This window comes from Epinephelus moara, chromosome 20 (genome assembly GCF_006386435.1).
Source record: "Epinephelus moara isolate mb chromosome 20, YSFRI_EMoa_1.0, whole genome shotgun sequence".
NCBI lineage: Eukaryota > Metazoa > Chordata > Actinopteri > Perciformes > Serranidae > Epinephelus > Epinephelus moara.
In genome coordinates this window covers 32,513,942-32,530,371 of record NC_065525.1, presented here as the reverse complement: position 1 = coordinate 32,530,371, position 16,430 = coordinate 32,513,942, and the positions used below count along the sequence as shown (strand labels likewise).

General features: G+C 40.0%; 1 protein-coding gene across 3 annotated transcripts in view; it reads left to right on the top strand.

Annotated features, from left to right (window-relative positions):
• Window positions 1-16,430, top strand: part of plxnb2b (plexin b2b) — a 178,753-nt gene that overhangs the window by 125,424 nt on the left and 36,899 nt on the right. For all 3 annotated transcript variants that reach the window (XM_050072792.1, XM_050072791.1, XM_050072789.1), the window contains 5 exons: window positions 360-496; window positions 943-1,125; window positions 4,295-4,388; window positions 11,904-12,101; window positions 14,267-14,446. In XM_050072792.1, coding sequence (XP_049928749.1) covers window positions 360-496; window positions 943-1,125; window positions 4,295-4,388; window positions 11,904-12,101; window positions 14,267-14,446 — 792 coding nt within the window. The remainder of the gene's footprint in view (window positions 1-359; window positions 497-942; window positions 1,126-4,294; window positions 4,389-11,903; window positions 12,102-14,266; window positions 14,447-16,430) is intronic.

Genomic DNA, 16,430 nt, shown 5'->3' with positions numbered 1-16,430 from the left:
CATATCTCTGGCTCCGCTAAAGCTCCCCCACAGGGGAGTGCTCCGCCTAACTGTTTGCTCAGCAAATTGAGGCAGATGTGGTGCTTGTATGAGAGTGTGTGTGTGTGTGTGTGTGTGTGTGTGTGTGTGTGTGTGTGTGTGTGTGTGTGTGAGAGAATGTTCCTAATAGAGAGTCTGAGATCAAGGAGGGTGAGAGGAAATGTGTGTGCATATGACACAGCATTGTGTGTGTTGTTCTTGCGAGTGTGAGCAAGCCCGTGGGTCGGAGCGTGTGTGTGCATGTAAATCCTTGCACTGGAAAGATGAGTATGTATTCATGCTGTATCTCACAACCCCTCCACCCTCTCCTCCCTCTCCAGGACCCATTTCCCGATAAAGTGGAACCCTCTAAAGGTCCAAAAGCTGGGGGCACCCTCATTACAATTTCTGGACGAAATCTGGACACCGGCAGTAAGGATGATGTCCAGGTTACAATCGGAGGGGTGGACTGCACTGTGTAAGGACTTCTTCCCTCAATAATTGTCATTCACGCCCAAGCCCAATTTTCTTTCAATTCAGTCTTGTCAGTTGATAAGTGCTACTTGTTATTCAGATATTGTATTCTATGCAAATTCTACAGTATGCACACTTTGAAGCCCATAAATTGATTTTTTTTTACACTCCTGAAGCAAAAAATGGAATTGACCTTAACTCCAGTGTCATAAGCAGGACTTTTTTTTTCTTTCACCATTTGCCTTCGCTGTTGCGACCACCAGTGTTCTGTCAAACCCAGTCCACAGTGACATTTTAGGCAGAGGTAACGGAAAAATAACGAGCGAGAGGAGCAGTAAAGCCAGGATTTAACAAGCTGTCAGACTGCTGCCATGTTGGCTTCCACTGCACGGTGACCTTGTGCGACCCCCACTCCTCCAGCCAGTCAGTGTTATGTCCTTGTCTTTGCAGGGAGAAGTTCGGAGCAGAGATCACCTGCAGGACAGGAGAATACCGAGCAGATAAGGTGCCCTCCGACCGTCAAACCGTCATAGTGAAGTATGGAACGAAAACCACGAAAACCATCCCAGGTGCCTTCCAGTTCTTGGAAAATCCCACCGTGATGGACCACAACCCCAAAGGAAGCTTTGTCTGGTAAGTATAAAGCAGCTTTTTATCTCAAATCAAAGTGTTTGAAATATTGCTTTAATTTTACCTGGAAACATAATGAGTGCGTCTACATGGGCATGAATGACCTGTTTATGAGGCTTTTCCAAGTTATGATCACAGTCTGGATATGGTGTTTACATTAGCACAAAAAATGGGTTATTTATTTTCCCTGTATACATGAAAGATACTAGTAAGCATTACTGCAGTCTATTTGCGTGGGCACTGTGATGAAAAACCAGCAACAGGAGATGAGAGCGACAGGAAATATTAAACACTACACTTTCAGCGACTTGACAATTTAACTGCTAATTTCTTCTCTGCTCCGATCGCAAACAGCTGTCTGTTCTGAGTGCATCCACTGTCTCTCTTTCTCTTTATCAACCACACACACACACACACACACACACACACATTACGGACTGAGCTATCGTTATTCCAGAAAACAGCTAAGCTACTCTCATATCACCATCCTAAGTGTTGTTTACCTGATGCGTATTCTTGTCAGCTCGCATTGGGTCTCGTGTCATCACTTGTGAGATAAACTAGCAAAACTGTAACCTAAAAAGTTGTTTATTAACCTAATCTTTACCTTAACCCCACCATTAAACCTACAGGAGACCCCTCGCCTGAATGAAGCATTAAACAGAGATGATTTTTGTGTTTTTATGTTCATCAGTTTACTTAAATAAAAACAGATTTTTGCTCCTTGTACTGCTGGCATGGCTGCAATTGCAAGGTTTTCAATGCCTTTTACTCAACTGCTTATAAATTCTCAAACTGACTGTTATAACACTAATTTCAGTAACGGTTTATCTTGCTAGGGGTGCAGGTGTGCTGGAGCCTATCCCAGCTGTCAGTGGGTGAGAGGCGGGGTACACCCCGGACAGGTCGCCAGACTATCACAGGGCTGACACATAGAGACAGACAACCATTCACACTCACATTCACATCTAGGGACAATTTAGAGTCACCAATTAACCTGCATGTCTTTGGACTGTGGGAGGAAGCCAGAGTACCTGGAATAAACCCACCCTTTGAGACAACAATGCTAATCACTGCACGACCATGTCGCCTGTAGTATTACAATTTACTCGAAAATATGTTCAGCTAAACAGCGCTAAAATATATTAACATTTGGATGGACTAAATTATGTCCAACAACAAAAATCTACTCAGATGATGGGTCTGTGTTCTGATATCGATGTTGTATCTTGCATCAATAACGTTAAGTGCCCTGCTCAGACAGGCTTAAGAGGCAGACGATCAGGTTCTATGTAAATAGACGTGAGATCAAATATACAAGTTAGAGGAACACATGAAAAGTATGGTCTGTATGCCTTCATACTTGTGTATCATTCAGTCTAGTTTGCCTAATTTTAGAAGTTTTAGAAGCAAAACTAGCCCACAGTTTGCCACTCAGTCCAACTTTTCATTTTCACCAAACCAGAATAATTCAGGATTTTTGTTCTGCAATCAATTTAGATCAGTTCAATTCAGTTTTATTTATAAAGCCCAATATCACAAATTACAATTTGCCTCAGGGGGCTTAACAACATACGACATCCCTCTGTCCTCACAGCAGATAAGGAATAACTCCCCTAAAAAATAAACCTTAAACAAGGGGAAAAAATGGTAAGAACCTCAGGAAGAGCAACTGAGGAGGGATTCCTTTTCCAGGATGGACAGATGTGCAATAGATGTTGTGTGTACTGAATAGATCGACATAAATAATGATACATAAAGAGAGGTAGAGACAGAGAGAGACCGTGAGAGACAGAAACAGATGCAGGGCAAGAAGTAATGACAATAGCTACAATAACATTCATTTAAGTAATAATATCATAACAATAATAATAATAATTTTGGTTCTTACAAAGGTACACAGGTTATTATATAAAATATGAGCATGCTATGTCTTGTAAAACTACGCCCATCCAGGTGAGACCCTGTGCCGGCCTGTCACTGTCACTACCACTGCATAGGATGGGAGCAGTGGACAAAGATAAGCAGCCGCTTTCACTACTGACAGACAAAACTCGCTCCAGAAGTGAGACGCTTTGGCAGCTGCCCTGTCATTATTTGTTGTCTGTTGCTTCACTTGGCTGAAGCTGTACCTGCGCAGGTAGTCGACAGTGCTTAAATAACCATGATAAGGCAAATACATGCAACAGTATCCTAGTTCCTTTTGGAGTATTCCAGGTTACATATTGGGGTTTCTCATTAATGTGATAAAGTCTTAATCAGGTTTTGGACAACAGGCTCAAATCCATAAACAAGAAATTACAAAAACACCTGATCATAAGCTGGTTATTCATGTCCATGTCGACACACTTATTCATGTCCTTGTCGACACACTCAGAGTGTTGAATAAAGGTTTAAGTGGAATTGTGGTATTTTGAGGGTGTCATTTTTATGTTATTGTCTGTGTCATGTCACATTTTACCCTTCTTTGTAAAGGTTTGGGAATTTGCCACAAAAGCTACAAGGATTTCAAAGGGTTGACAAAAAATTAATTTCCCTTTAAAAACTCGCACTGTGCTCTTGTTTTTAAAGTAGAGAAGGCAAAAAAGAAAAACAGTGACACTGATGGCAAGGTTGTATAGAACAGTACGGTTATGGAAAATTGAATACTCAGAAAGGCATCTGCCTTGTTCTCTGCCCCTGCGAGCTTGAAAACCTTGGTAAAGGTTATTAATGCCAAGAACCTTTTAGTTTTTTAAAAATATGATTTGTCCTCCGAGAGTTGCTGAGTGTGCCTGTTGTTTGTGTATGCGTGCAGAATATTTCCTCATGCTTGCTTCTGATTTGCTGAAGGGGATACAAATGTTAGTCTTTGATGTTGTACCAAACTGCTTGATGATCACTGAAAATGGATGCATTAGACGGTTACCTTGCTTTTTTCTGTGCAATTGAAAGCACTAGGCCGCGTTTGATTAGGCACGCAGGCTAGAACAACAGACACCAGATACGCTGCTCGGAGGCTAAACTAATTTGTTTTCATCTCCGGTTAAAATTACCCCGGGTGCAATTTAAGAAGTGTGTCTGTCTTCCCGTAACTCTCCCTATGAGCTTGTCTTTGTGTAGCTGGGGGTCTCTGTGCTATACATGAGTTTTACTGTGTTAAACCTGCACCTCTGTGTTCTTGTGTTTTAAGTGGAGGGAGGAACATTGAGGTGACCGGCTCAGGGTTTGAACTCATCCAGACCGCAGTCCTGAAGGTTGAAGGAGGCAACTCGGAAGCTTTTGAGGTGTGTCATCCATTTCACTACTTATTCCCTTTACAACCCTGATTCCATATTATTTGAGACACTGTGTAAAATGTAGATAAAAACAGAATGCAATGATCTGCAAATCATTTTCAACGTCAGTGGAGAAAATGACTGTTCACAACGTCAATTTATTTTCCATTACACATCTTTCCAAGGTGGCTATTCACATGAAATATAAACCAGATGTTGGTATTCACTCAGTAAAACATACAGTGATAAAGCAATCGTAACATTTTAATGATAAAAATTATGTGCAATAAAGTAGAATGACACAAGAAAATAGTATCGAACACGCTAACTGAAATTTATTTAAAGGGATAGTTGGGATTTTTTTTAAGTGGGGTTGTACACGGTTCTTATCCATAGTCAGTGTATTACAAACAGTAGATGTTAGTTGGCACACCCCCAGTTTGGAGAGGCAGGATGGAGTCCGACACAGAAGCTAAGCAATGTGCTGCTGTGGAGGGGTCTGCAACAAAGCATATATGAGCCACCTAAAAAAAAAGGGACGGGGAACTGAAACCGTTGTATAGCTCTATTCAAAGCCAGAATCCATTGATGAAAATATTGATTTAACAGCGCTGAAAACAGGAGCTGCTGGTAGCTGCTCAGTTATTGTTTGTGTCATCATGTGACTTTAGCGTTTGAAAGGGTTAGTTTAGATTTACTTAAGTCACAGCAAAACAAACTAACTAACTGATCGAAGAAGCCGGAGACGAGCGGTTCCTATGTTTATAGCAAGCCAAAATTACTGTTTTTGTCAATGGAGTCTGGTGGCTTTGACACGCGCATAGATTGACCACTTAAGCCGTTAATGGCTTCCCCGTCGGAACAAGTTGTCTTCTTTTCTTTAGGTGGGGCTGTTTTTAGGTGGCCAAAATACATTTTGTTTCTTCCCCACATTCATAGCAGTACATTGCTTAGCTTTGGTGTCGGCACTCCAGCCTGCTTCTCCAAACTGGGTGGCGCGCCAACTGAAGTCTACTGTATGTAACACACTGACTGTGGATAATTGCCTCATACAACCCCACTCCAAAAAAATCTATCCCTTAAATACTTAGAGAAGCCCTTGTTTTCATGATCAAGGTTTTTTAAAAACCTGTACCAACCCGGCCCATTATGAGAGCCAATCCACCCCGCTCGACCTGTAAACATACGGGTTAATCATTCGCCTGAACCTGACCCACAAATCTGGAAACTGGAGCTGAAAGTTTCCAGTAATGACCATCTCTAACCTCCTTGCTACTGCTGACCATATTGTATGTCAGTAAATATCACAATATAAATATGTGTTTTCTGTTTTACAAGTGCAAACATAGGAAGAGAGTAAGTACTCACCCATCTTTTAAGTGGTTACGGTTAAGTATGATCTCGAGCGCACAGCTGATACCCTGTGTGGTTTGTCTACATGAGCGTACAGCTGACAGATTCAGTGGTTTGTTTACATGGAATTACAGAAGTGCATATTTAATGGATTCGGTGTGGACAGAGAGGTACTTCCTTGCTGTTAGGACACAATGTTAGGCCTAAAGAGGGGAATATTTTTACCAGACATCATGACCGGAGAGATTTAAATATGTTGGACTTTAACAGATACTCCTGGTCAAAAGCCAAATACCAGAAAGCCTGAGCGCAGCAGCAAGGATGATAAAGCTGCTTGCTGAGTAAGAGAGACAGACACACAGGTGGAGAGAGGAGAAGAGAAGGTGCAAATTGGATTATTGCACAGTGTGCCTGCAAGTTATTAATAAATTTGTTAGAACGCTGCCTTGTCACTTACTAACCTGCCTCCCCAAAACCAGCGATATTTTCTAACAAGCTCACCCGAACTGCTGGTCACCCCACGGGACTTGTGGGCTGTGGGTCGACCCACGCATTAGTACTTCGTCTGCAATGCCAGTTTAAAGACTGTATGAAGAAGCAAATCTCTCACAGTGTTCAGATGGGATTCTACTGCACAGACGGTCTTAAATCTTGAACATTTTGGGAGGTTGTGCTTGTGAATCTTTAGAAAGAAACTTCACTTTTAAAACTACAACAGTTAGTGTCCTCAATTCCCAAAGGCTTACTGAGTGTTGTTAAAAGAAAAGGTGATGTAACACAGTCGTAAACAAGCCGCTGTGTTGCAGGCATCAAATTCATAATACATTTTACAAGTTTGAACATTAAATATCTTGTCTTTGTACTGTGTTTAATTAAATATGAAGAAAAGGTTTTGAAAAATGTTGTATTCTGGTTTTACACAGTGTCCCAGCTATTTTGGAATCGGGACTGTATTTAACAGCATCCTCCTCACCATCTTCTCATCAGCCTGTTGATTACCCTCCTCTCATCATCTCCTTACCCTCTTCACTCTGTCTCTTTACTGTCACTTTCCTGCGATTCTTTGTCTCAGAGAGTTTCTACTTTCCCATCTGTTCCCCTCCTCACAGTAGCAGCACTGTCCATCGATCTCCCCACATCTCATGAGCCCACGACTACAGTGGTGATTCATTCAGACGCCGTGAAGCATGCACACACGCCATCACACATCTCCACTCCTCCATGCTTCGACTGATCAGCGAGAGTCCATAAGCCAGTATTACTTCATCTCACTTCTTAGGCCATAAATCCCTAAAAACCTGTAAGATTGCAGATAGCAGCGCCACTGTTTCACCCTCACCGAGATATAACTATGTTCCTCGTCCAGCTTAATCAAGTCGGATTGACTCTGCCAGGGAACTTGAAGGAGTTGCACACAGCTTGCCGCCGCCTGCCCTCCAGTGTACTGGGCAGCATTAAGCAGCAGCAATTTTGTTCATTTCATTTAAAGCTCTAAATTTAATACCGGCATTAAGGTTGCAGAAGATTATGTGAATATGCAGCTCTTCACTACTTCACTCCCGGCCAAGTCCCCGGTCCCCTGCTACCCGGGGGACAGCAGAGATTTGAAAAGACTCCTGGCTGCCACAAACTAGCAGCAGATGTATGTGTGTTATCTCAAAGGCCTTGGCTGGTCAACTTCATAAGCTTCTCTTGGTTTAAGTCTGTCCACTGAACTAGACCCAAATATTTGTGGCTGCTGGCTTGTGGTGAAAACATGTTGATTACATTGTGGGTCAGGTTAGCGGCTCAAAGCAGCATGTTTTTCTTTTTTTATTTCTGTCAAGGCCCTCCAACTCCTGTTTGTAATAGTAAACAGAGACTTTAGGAGCTGGTTGCAACGGCTGCTTGTAGGTTCAAATTTAGCCTCGCTATTATAAATGATTTTTATGATATACTGAAAGTATATTTATCACTCAAATAAAACAGGTCACACCACACAAACTAGTTCTTATGGAGAGATGAGCTGTTCCTAAATATATACAAATAGATAACTGCTGCTGAACCTGTTGACTAGACTAGCTCATTAAGACCTGTTTTAAGTATAGACATTATATCGTCGACATATCAACCTCACAATTAATTAATTAACTCCTTTTTAACCTGGTAAAATGTGAAAGTACACCTAACCAAATTAACACAATATATCTTTAATTAGAGAACATTATGACAACAGACTAAATGACTTTTAAACATTGATCAGGTAATTGCATATTATGCATATATAAATAAAATTACACCTACATTTACGAAGGATTGTCAGTCTCCTTAAACTGTGAAGTTAAGAAGATATGGTACAGTGTACGATGCTACAATGACTTACCATTAACATAAGTAATTGATTTTAATAGGATAGTGCTGCAGATGTGTCTTGGCAATCAATTACAGCAACTCCCCCCCTTTTTAGATAATGTATATCAGTTACTTTTCCAAATCTACATGATGACCTACTCTTCACACTGTCACGAATTAGATTCACTGCACTGCACTTATTTACAAAGAAATCACATCACTTTTTTTAAGATGGTCCACCTGTTTTTCCTGTTATCTCCTTCTTCCAAAACAGTGGTGAAGAGCACCAGGAGCAGGTGCCAAGAGTCTTCATTAAAACAAAATTATGACTGGTGTGTTAACTGCGTGCCAAATTAATCAGAGCACACAAGGCCGAACTGCCTCCTAAGACACCATATGACCAGTTGCTGACAAGCAGTGCAGCATGGCTGGGCAATACAGAGAAAATAAAAAGCTGTGATATTTCTGACCAAATACCCTGATAGTAATATTGCAAAATGTTTACCCAATTAGAGTTTTTAAAGATAATCATCGTAATGTGTTTATAATGAAGGCAAATTATAGAACAGCTAGAACAGTCAGGTACGTTCAGGAAGTTACATCATTTTACTGTGATGCAGCCTTTAAAACCTGGAAAAGACAACATGAGCAATATCCAAAATCTGAGACGATATCTAGTCTCATATCAACACATTTATATAATATCAATATGTTGCCCAGCCCTACAATGTGGAATATAAAAGGCTATTTTATAAATAGAGTCCGGCACAGTGCTCACTTCACATTAGACGCCACATTACATTCCTTCCAGCGAATTTCACAGAGAACAGTGAGGGCAAAACAGCATCAGTGATCTGTTTAACTGAATATTCTCAAGTCTAGCTTAGCTAAAAACACTGTGTAGTTCATCACTGAGCCCGTTTGTAACTGGTATCACCAACATTGTCTTTACTTCAACTGTCTCTCCTCAGCTCCACTTTGTGTGTGCATGGATCAAGATTAACTTAATTGTCCCATGGAGTGGGAAATGTGTCTTGGGCTCTGCACCCGTGCTGCAGCCATGAAAATACAACATAGTACAGTACATAAACAAATCACTATTTTACACCAAGCATAGCAATAACAAAAGAACACAAAAGATAAATAAGCCCCGCCTTCTGTGAAACATAGTAGCAGAGGATATGTCGGATTAATACAGGGGTAGCACTGGATTTGCACATTACTGAGGTGTTTTGATTTCTTTAATTTATTAATTTTAGTCACAGTTGGTGTACCACTTCGGTAGAGCCTGAAAAATATCAGCAGCTATTACAATTATGACGTTAATGGTGCACAGACGATGTATCACAATTATTGTGATGGTTGTTGGGGTTTTTTGTATTAATTTTGCTGAACCTTTTTTCATCCAGTGTTTTTATCAGGTGAAATTTTAGTTTGTTCAGTACTTTGGTTATGTTTGTGAAGATTCTTAGTCATCCAGGTCATGGTAATCATAAGTGCTAATTAGGGCTGCCACTAACGATTATTTTCATTGTCGACTAATCTGTCGATTATTTCTTCGATTAGTCGACTAATCATTTCATCGAAAAATGTGTTAAAATGTTGAAAAATGTCGGTCTGTCTCACCCAAACCCCAAAATTACATCATATGATGTCTTGTTTCATACTCACGCCAAAGGGTTTTAGTTCACTGTCATGGGAGAGTGTGTAAAGCTGCCAATATCTGAACGTAAGAAGCTGCAGTAAGAGTGTTTTGGGGTACTTTTATAGTACTTTTCTATGAAAAATTAAATCAAACCGATTAGTCGACTACTAAAATAGTCACCGATTATTTTAATAGTCGATTAGTCATCGATTAGTCGACTAATCGTGGCAGCCCTAGTGCTAATATCGTAGGCAACTGGACTTTGAGTTTCTTGAAGACGTTTCACGTCTCATCCAAGAAGCTTCTTCAATTCTAACAGACTAGTGCAGAGTCACAGGCTTTAAACTCTGTGTGGGTGCCTTAAGGTCACATGTGAGTCGTTGACCCAACCATCCATCTTGTGTGTTGTTAGGGTTAGATGGGTCCAGGTGAGAGTTGGTGTCAAGTCATCTGGGAAGGGATTCTACGTAAGTAGGTGATAAATGGTGTCGTAGGCCACCTCCTCTGTTCAACGTTGGTCGTTCCAGTTTGACGTAGATGGCTTCTTACACGCCTCTTTTAAACCATCTTTCTTCTGGCCATGATGTGAGCATTGCTGTCCCTCCTCCATTAGATGTAAATAGACAGCTGTCTATTAGTTGGGTCAGCAATTCACATGTGACCTCAACCACTCTGTAAGGGTTCATACCCACACAGAGTTTAAAGCCTGTGACTCCGCACCAGTCCGTTAGAACTGAAGAAGCCTCTTGGATGAGGGGTGAAATATCTTCAAGAAACTCAAGCAAGTCCAGTTCCCTACAATATAGCACTTAAGATTACTTTGGTTCGTGACGCTCTACCAGCACTTTGTTGCCTTTGGACAGAGCCAGGCTCGCCGTTTCTTGTTTCCAGTCTTTATGCTAAGCTAACCATAGTCATCAGGCTGATATCAGTGGTATAAACCTTCTCTGCCATTTCCCTAAAATGTTGAACCATTCATTTTAGACAGTGGGCGCACAGAGCTATTGTACGTTCACAGTTTAAAGGAGCAGTGCGCAGGATTTAGTGGCATCTAGCGGTGAGGATTGCAGATTGCAACCAGCTGAAGTTTCTCATGTGCACCAAGTGTGAACTCCTGCATAAGATTCCTTCAGTGGTCATTGTTCAGGAGGTTTTTACCGGTAGCTGAATTGTCCGCAGAGGTCTCCTCCTCTCCAAAACAAACGGACCGGGTGATTTAAACTGGTAAAAACACTGAATAAAGCAGTTTCATGTTGCAGAAGTGTTATTGTGTGGAGGGGCTGCTAATTAGGATAGTGGACGTGAAAATGCAAATGGGCCTCTCTAGAGCAAATGTTTTGTTTGTCCATTCTGGACTACTGTAGGACAAACATGCTGGTGCAACATTGCGGACTCCATGGACAAGGACCCGCTTTCTATGTAGATATAAACAGTTAAATCAAAGGTAACTAAAACATGACGATTCTTATTTTCAGGTGATTATACACTAAAGAAAACATACTTATTATATTCCGTTTCTGCCGGTATATCCCCCTAAATCCTACACACTCAACCTTTGAATGAATTTAATAGGACAAATTTACTTTTGAGCCAAATGAGAAAAAAAATAGTTTCAAATTTGACAGTAGGTCTGCGTGACTTTTTCTGAGCGTTATCTGATGTAGCCTACGCCTTTTGCCTTGTCCTTTAGAAAAACTTAAACTGTGTGTAGGGTTTAGCTGTCACATGCAGTATTGTCAGCCCTGCATCGCAACAATCAGAGAGTGACAGAAATATCACCATCAGTACAGTTCATCAAAACTAAATAAACAAAGCCAGAGAGGAGGAATGACTCAGTGCGAGTTGTGATTCATCGCAGGCTGCTATTCTACGATGGCTGATTTTAATAGAATGACTGAAAAGAGACACATCACCTTCTCCATTGTGCCAGCCCAGGCTTTTTTTTCCCACCATCCCACCCCAGAAACACTCTTCCCTCACGCAACAAAAACATGAATTCACGGCCTCTTTAAAAAAAAAGCCCTCAACACCCACTGTTTGCTTTTTTCGCTCCCCATATTTCCTGTGTTGAATACTGTTATATTCTCCTTCATGTATTGTTTGGCTTACTCTATGTGTGTAATGTGTCAGCACATAACTTTGTATTGTTGTTTTTGTCCAGTTATGACATTTTACTATCCCTGTGCTACATTCAGACCGCCTACCAGAAGAACGACACATCCATCAAGTTTCGGTCTCCAACAGTAAATATCTCTTCGACCCATCCCCTGAAAACCTACGTCAAGCTGGACAACTATGTGAAGGAGCTGAAGCCCTTCGACTACCACCCTGACCCCAGCTTCAATCAGCTGAACAAGAAGGTCATCACGGAGGCCAGCATCATCATCGTCACTGTGAGTGCAGGCTGCTCGGGTCCTTTTTTTAATGCTGCAGTTGTGGTATGACAGCACAGTGTTTCTGAGAAGTCAGCCTCTTTGTGTGAAGGAATTAAGACAAATGGTGTTATTATCTGACTGGAGGATAAAAATGGAAAAGATGCTGAATTGCAGTTGCTGCACCACATTTTCACTCTTTAGCTGCTTATGTTATGGATGGGTTTCATTGCATATACAAATTATGCAAATAGCAGTACATTTAATATTTTAGCTCAGCAGGATGATTGTTTTGGAAGCCAAATGAACTGAGGCAAATGTGCATTAGTAGTTGCTCTTATTTATTCTCACTCTTATAAACAGATAAAAAGTATTCTTAATGTAAATATTCATTACTCCAAAATGTTCTCCTGACTTGGGGGTGGTAAGATAACTCTGAGGGGTCATTGGATGATTAACAGGAGAATATATTATAATAATTATTAGTTTTTTTTGGAGTGTGTGTTAATGACTGAATGATTTTACTTCTTCTGGACCCAAAAAACTCTTTAAATACAATCAATGAATGAAGAATTTTCATTTTGGTTTCACACATACAACCAAGTAAACATGGTTTTGCCTTAAGTCAAAATTATTAAAACATACATACATTACAATATAAATTACAGTATATAGGTTAAGATGGGGTAAGATGCCCCCACCCCTGCAATTCCTCTCCGAACCAATATAATATATATGGCACAGATGTATTGAAGGACTTTGCTTTAGTGAATTGTGACTTTGGATTTATTTCACTAGAGCCATTTTAGAGCAAATTGAATTTTTTGTCACTGGAAAATAGTGTTCTATGTATTTGTTTTAGTTGTACGTAAAAAGATTTGATGTATTTATATGATGATGGGGGATTTAAGGGGAAAGTAATTCAATTTATTTTGAAAGGAAATAAAATAAGATTTTTCTCCTTTAAAGTAAAAATGTAAAGTTAGACCACTTAGGACAAGACGCCGCCCTTAGGAAAGGAGGTAAAAACCTCCAGGGGCATCCTGCCTCAAAAACATTCATGGATACTTTTTTCTTCAGTGATCTGATTGGTCAGAGGTCGAAGTGTTGACAGGCTGAGATCTGATACCCTGAAGTTAACCTGCTATGGAGCAAAATATGATTTATCCCGATAAAAAGAGAACCAGCTTTGTAGTAACCCAGAGTTAACCCTAAAGTCACCTCGCTAACTACAAATCCTGCTTTGTAGTACAGCCCTCAGGTCAAAAATAAAAGTAAACGATGTAAGCAAATTGTGCAAATGAGCATTTAATTACTTAGTCCTCATAATAGGCACTTTAAAATGACGACCTGAGGGCGATCACCTGATAGGTGATCTGAAAGCTGGGCTGGATTTGTTGGCCAAAGTCAAGTTCCTGTAGCAAGACGCAATGCAAAACATTGACTGATTCAATGGAACTTCTATAAAAGAGTCGTCATTATCATGTTTTGTGTGATAGATATTAAATTTACTATCACATAAGACAAAAAAACACTGAATCGTCTCCATTAAGAAGCTGGGTCAAGGGAATATTGTGCATTATTACTGTTAAAGGTCAAATTCTGTGTTGATTGATTTATTAGTTATTGGTCTAACTGATGCAGCTGTAGATTTGTTTTACAGCTTATCACTTCTTTATGTCAGTTTCAAGGCTTTATAGAATTCCCTTTTTAAAGTTTCTTTGTGCAAACACTCTTTAGGTAAATTAGTCAGGAAAGGAATCAGCAAAAAAAAGGTCTGAGGCCTTTTCAGTTACTCAGATGCCGGTTTTACTCAAGCTAAATTCACTTATATATTCCAGACTGCATTAGAATAATTGAAAGCATGTCTGTAGATACATTAGTGTGCTGTCAAATCTCAGAAATGTATATTGCAATGCCAGAACTGTGGGATTGACTGGAGCTGTGCCTGCGGTGTCTTAAGTAAGAAATTACTTAGAAATGTGCTTACAATGAATATAATCTTAATCTTTCTAATTACTTTGGCACTCATGGTGGAACAGTGAAGAGCTGTTATAAACTTTCCGGCCCATTACTAATGAAAATATGATGTTTCTGCTTGATGGTGTTTAAATGCAGTAATTAATTTCTCTCCCATGGAGTTCAGTCTCAACACTTTGAGCTTTACATTCGATCTTCCCCTGCAGGGTCGAGGATTCTCCAAAGCTATGACAGCCAAAGAGGCTCAAGCATTTGTGGGCAATGTTCAATGTGTGGTCAACACGCTTCAGGATGACAAGCTGTTTCTGGACCCGCCTTCCACCACGCCAAGCGCTCGCTCCAGACGGCACCGCAGGGACACCCGGCCTGAGCTGCTGGACTTAACGGTGAGATCAGACAAAATCAGGCAGTGGCCGAGGAAGCACTCAGATCCTTTACTTCAGGAAAATGTCTTTTATTCGTGCATTAATGTTCAGGCAGGATATTACTGTTGGACATTTACACAAAATAACAAGTACAAAAGACCAAAAAAAAAAACACTTAACAAAAAACAAAACTAAAGCACAGCATGATCTCTGCAGTGTCAATAACATCTATGATTCAACAGTCTGTCAGCAAAGCATCAGTCCTTGAAGGAATCAGCAAGTGACCTGTTCAATAGATCAAACCTGGAAACAAAAGAAAAGTCCCATTGGCACAGCCAAAGCAAAGAACAAGATCCAACTCCTTCCACCTGTATCTTCACTGAAAAAGGAACACAGTGTTCATAATATTAGTTAGACATGAGATGTAAGGCTAGCACAGTATCGGATATACACTACATGATTTCCGTGACCAGTAGAGTTAATGATAATAACATTATTGCAGTCAGACAAGCTAATTAGTTTCTTTTATTCCCGTGTCATGCACCTAAAAGTGCCCAGCCTTCATGGATTTATAAGACACCAAAAGAGATAGTTGCAGCGTTCACAGATAATTCATAACAATTCAGTTCATTTCAAAATTACCAAAAAAGAAACAAACATACTATAACAGCTCATTCTCGAACAAAATATTCTGTCTTCTCTCCCAGGCCTTGCAAACAAAATCTGCAACAAAAAAAAGGTTCCCTTCCTGAAACATAGTTCAAGCTTTTCATAATCATCCAACTCAAACAAATAAACATAAAAGGAAAACATTCTACGTAATAATACCTCCCTCTCAGCCTCATAAGCAGGACAATAAAACAAAAAATGAACTTCGTTCTCAATCTTTAAATTTGTTTTTGAATTACACTCAAAATACAAGTGTAGGGAGGTGGAGAGAGATTCTGTAACCAGAACTGTACAAAATAAGACAAAAAGAGCAATTACCCCTGATGGATAGTGAAAAGGCAACCAGATGGCCCTGGGGACGGGAGAAAACGTGACACCCCAAATGAGATGTACATCTAACAAGCAAATAAATTTGTCACAAGTCTAGTGTCTGGCTCCTTTGACATGTTTACTTCCTTTATAAAAGACAAAAACTGGTTCCAGACAAGCAAGCAGGCATTTGTATTTGTATTTTTAACTGTTTTATCTAGAACTGCAACTGATGATGAATTTCTTTATGGAATAATATTGTTTTTTTAGGTGACTGTTAATGGATTGATTGGTTGGTTTGTAAAAGTTATAATTACTCAGGACCCGAAGTGACACCTTCACAATACTAGTTTTGTCCAGACCTTAAAATTATTAAAAATAGCTATAAATATTTAAGGAAAAGCAGCAAATTCTCACATTTGAGGAGCTGGAAACATGAAATGTTGAATGATTATTCAATTCACTTCAATCCAGTTTAATTCAATAGAACTTTATTAATACTGCAGGAAATTCATGTGCCAGAGGATGCTTCAAATTACACTAACAATAAGTACAGCAACCACAGTTGTAACGATTCATAACCAGTGCCAACCAGACAACCAGTGGGTTCCCCGGGTCAGGGTCACTCACTGAGTCCAGTTTTAGAACTATAGAGTATTAAATATCTGGCAAAATATACAAATATACAAGATAAAAGTGTAATAAAAGTACTGTAGTAGTGATCAATCAATTCAATCAATCAATTTTATTTATAAAGCCCAATATTATCGCTATTATCAGGTAGCTCTAGTAAGTCCTTAAAAACTCTCCAGCTAATTCAGAATGCAGCAGCACGTGTACTAACAGGAACTAAGAAACGAGATCATATTTCTCCTGTTTTAGCTTCTCTGCACTGGCTCCCTGTAAAATCCAGAATTGAATTTAAAATCCTACTGTTAACTTATAAAGCTCTAAATGGTCAAGCTCCATCATATCTTAGTGAGCTCATAGTGCCATATTATCCCACCAGAACACTGCGCTCTGAGAA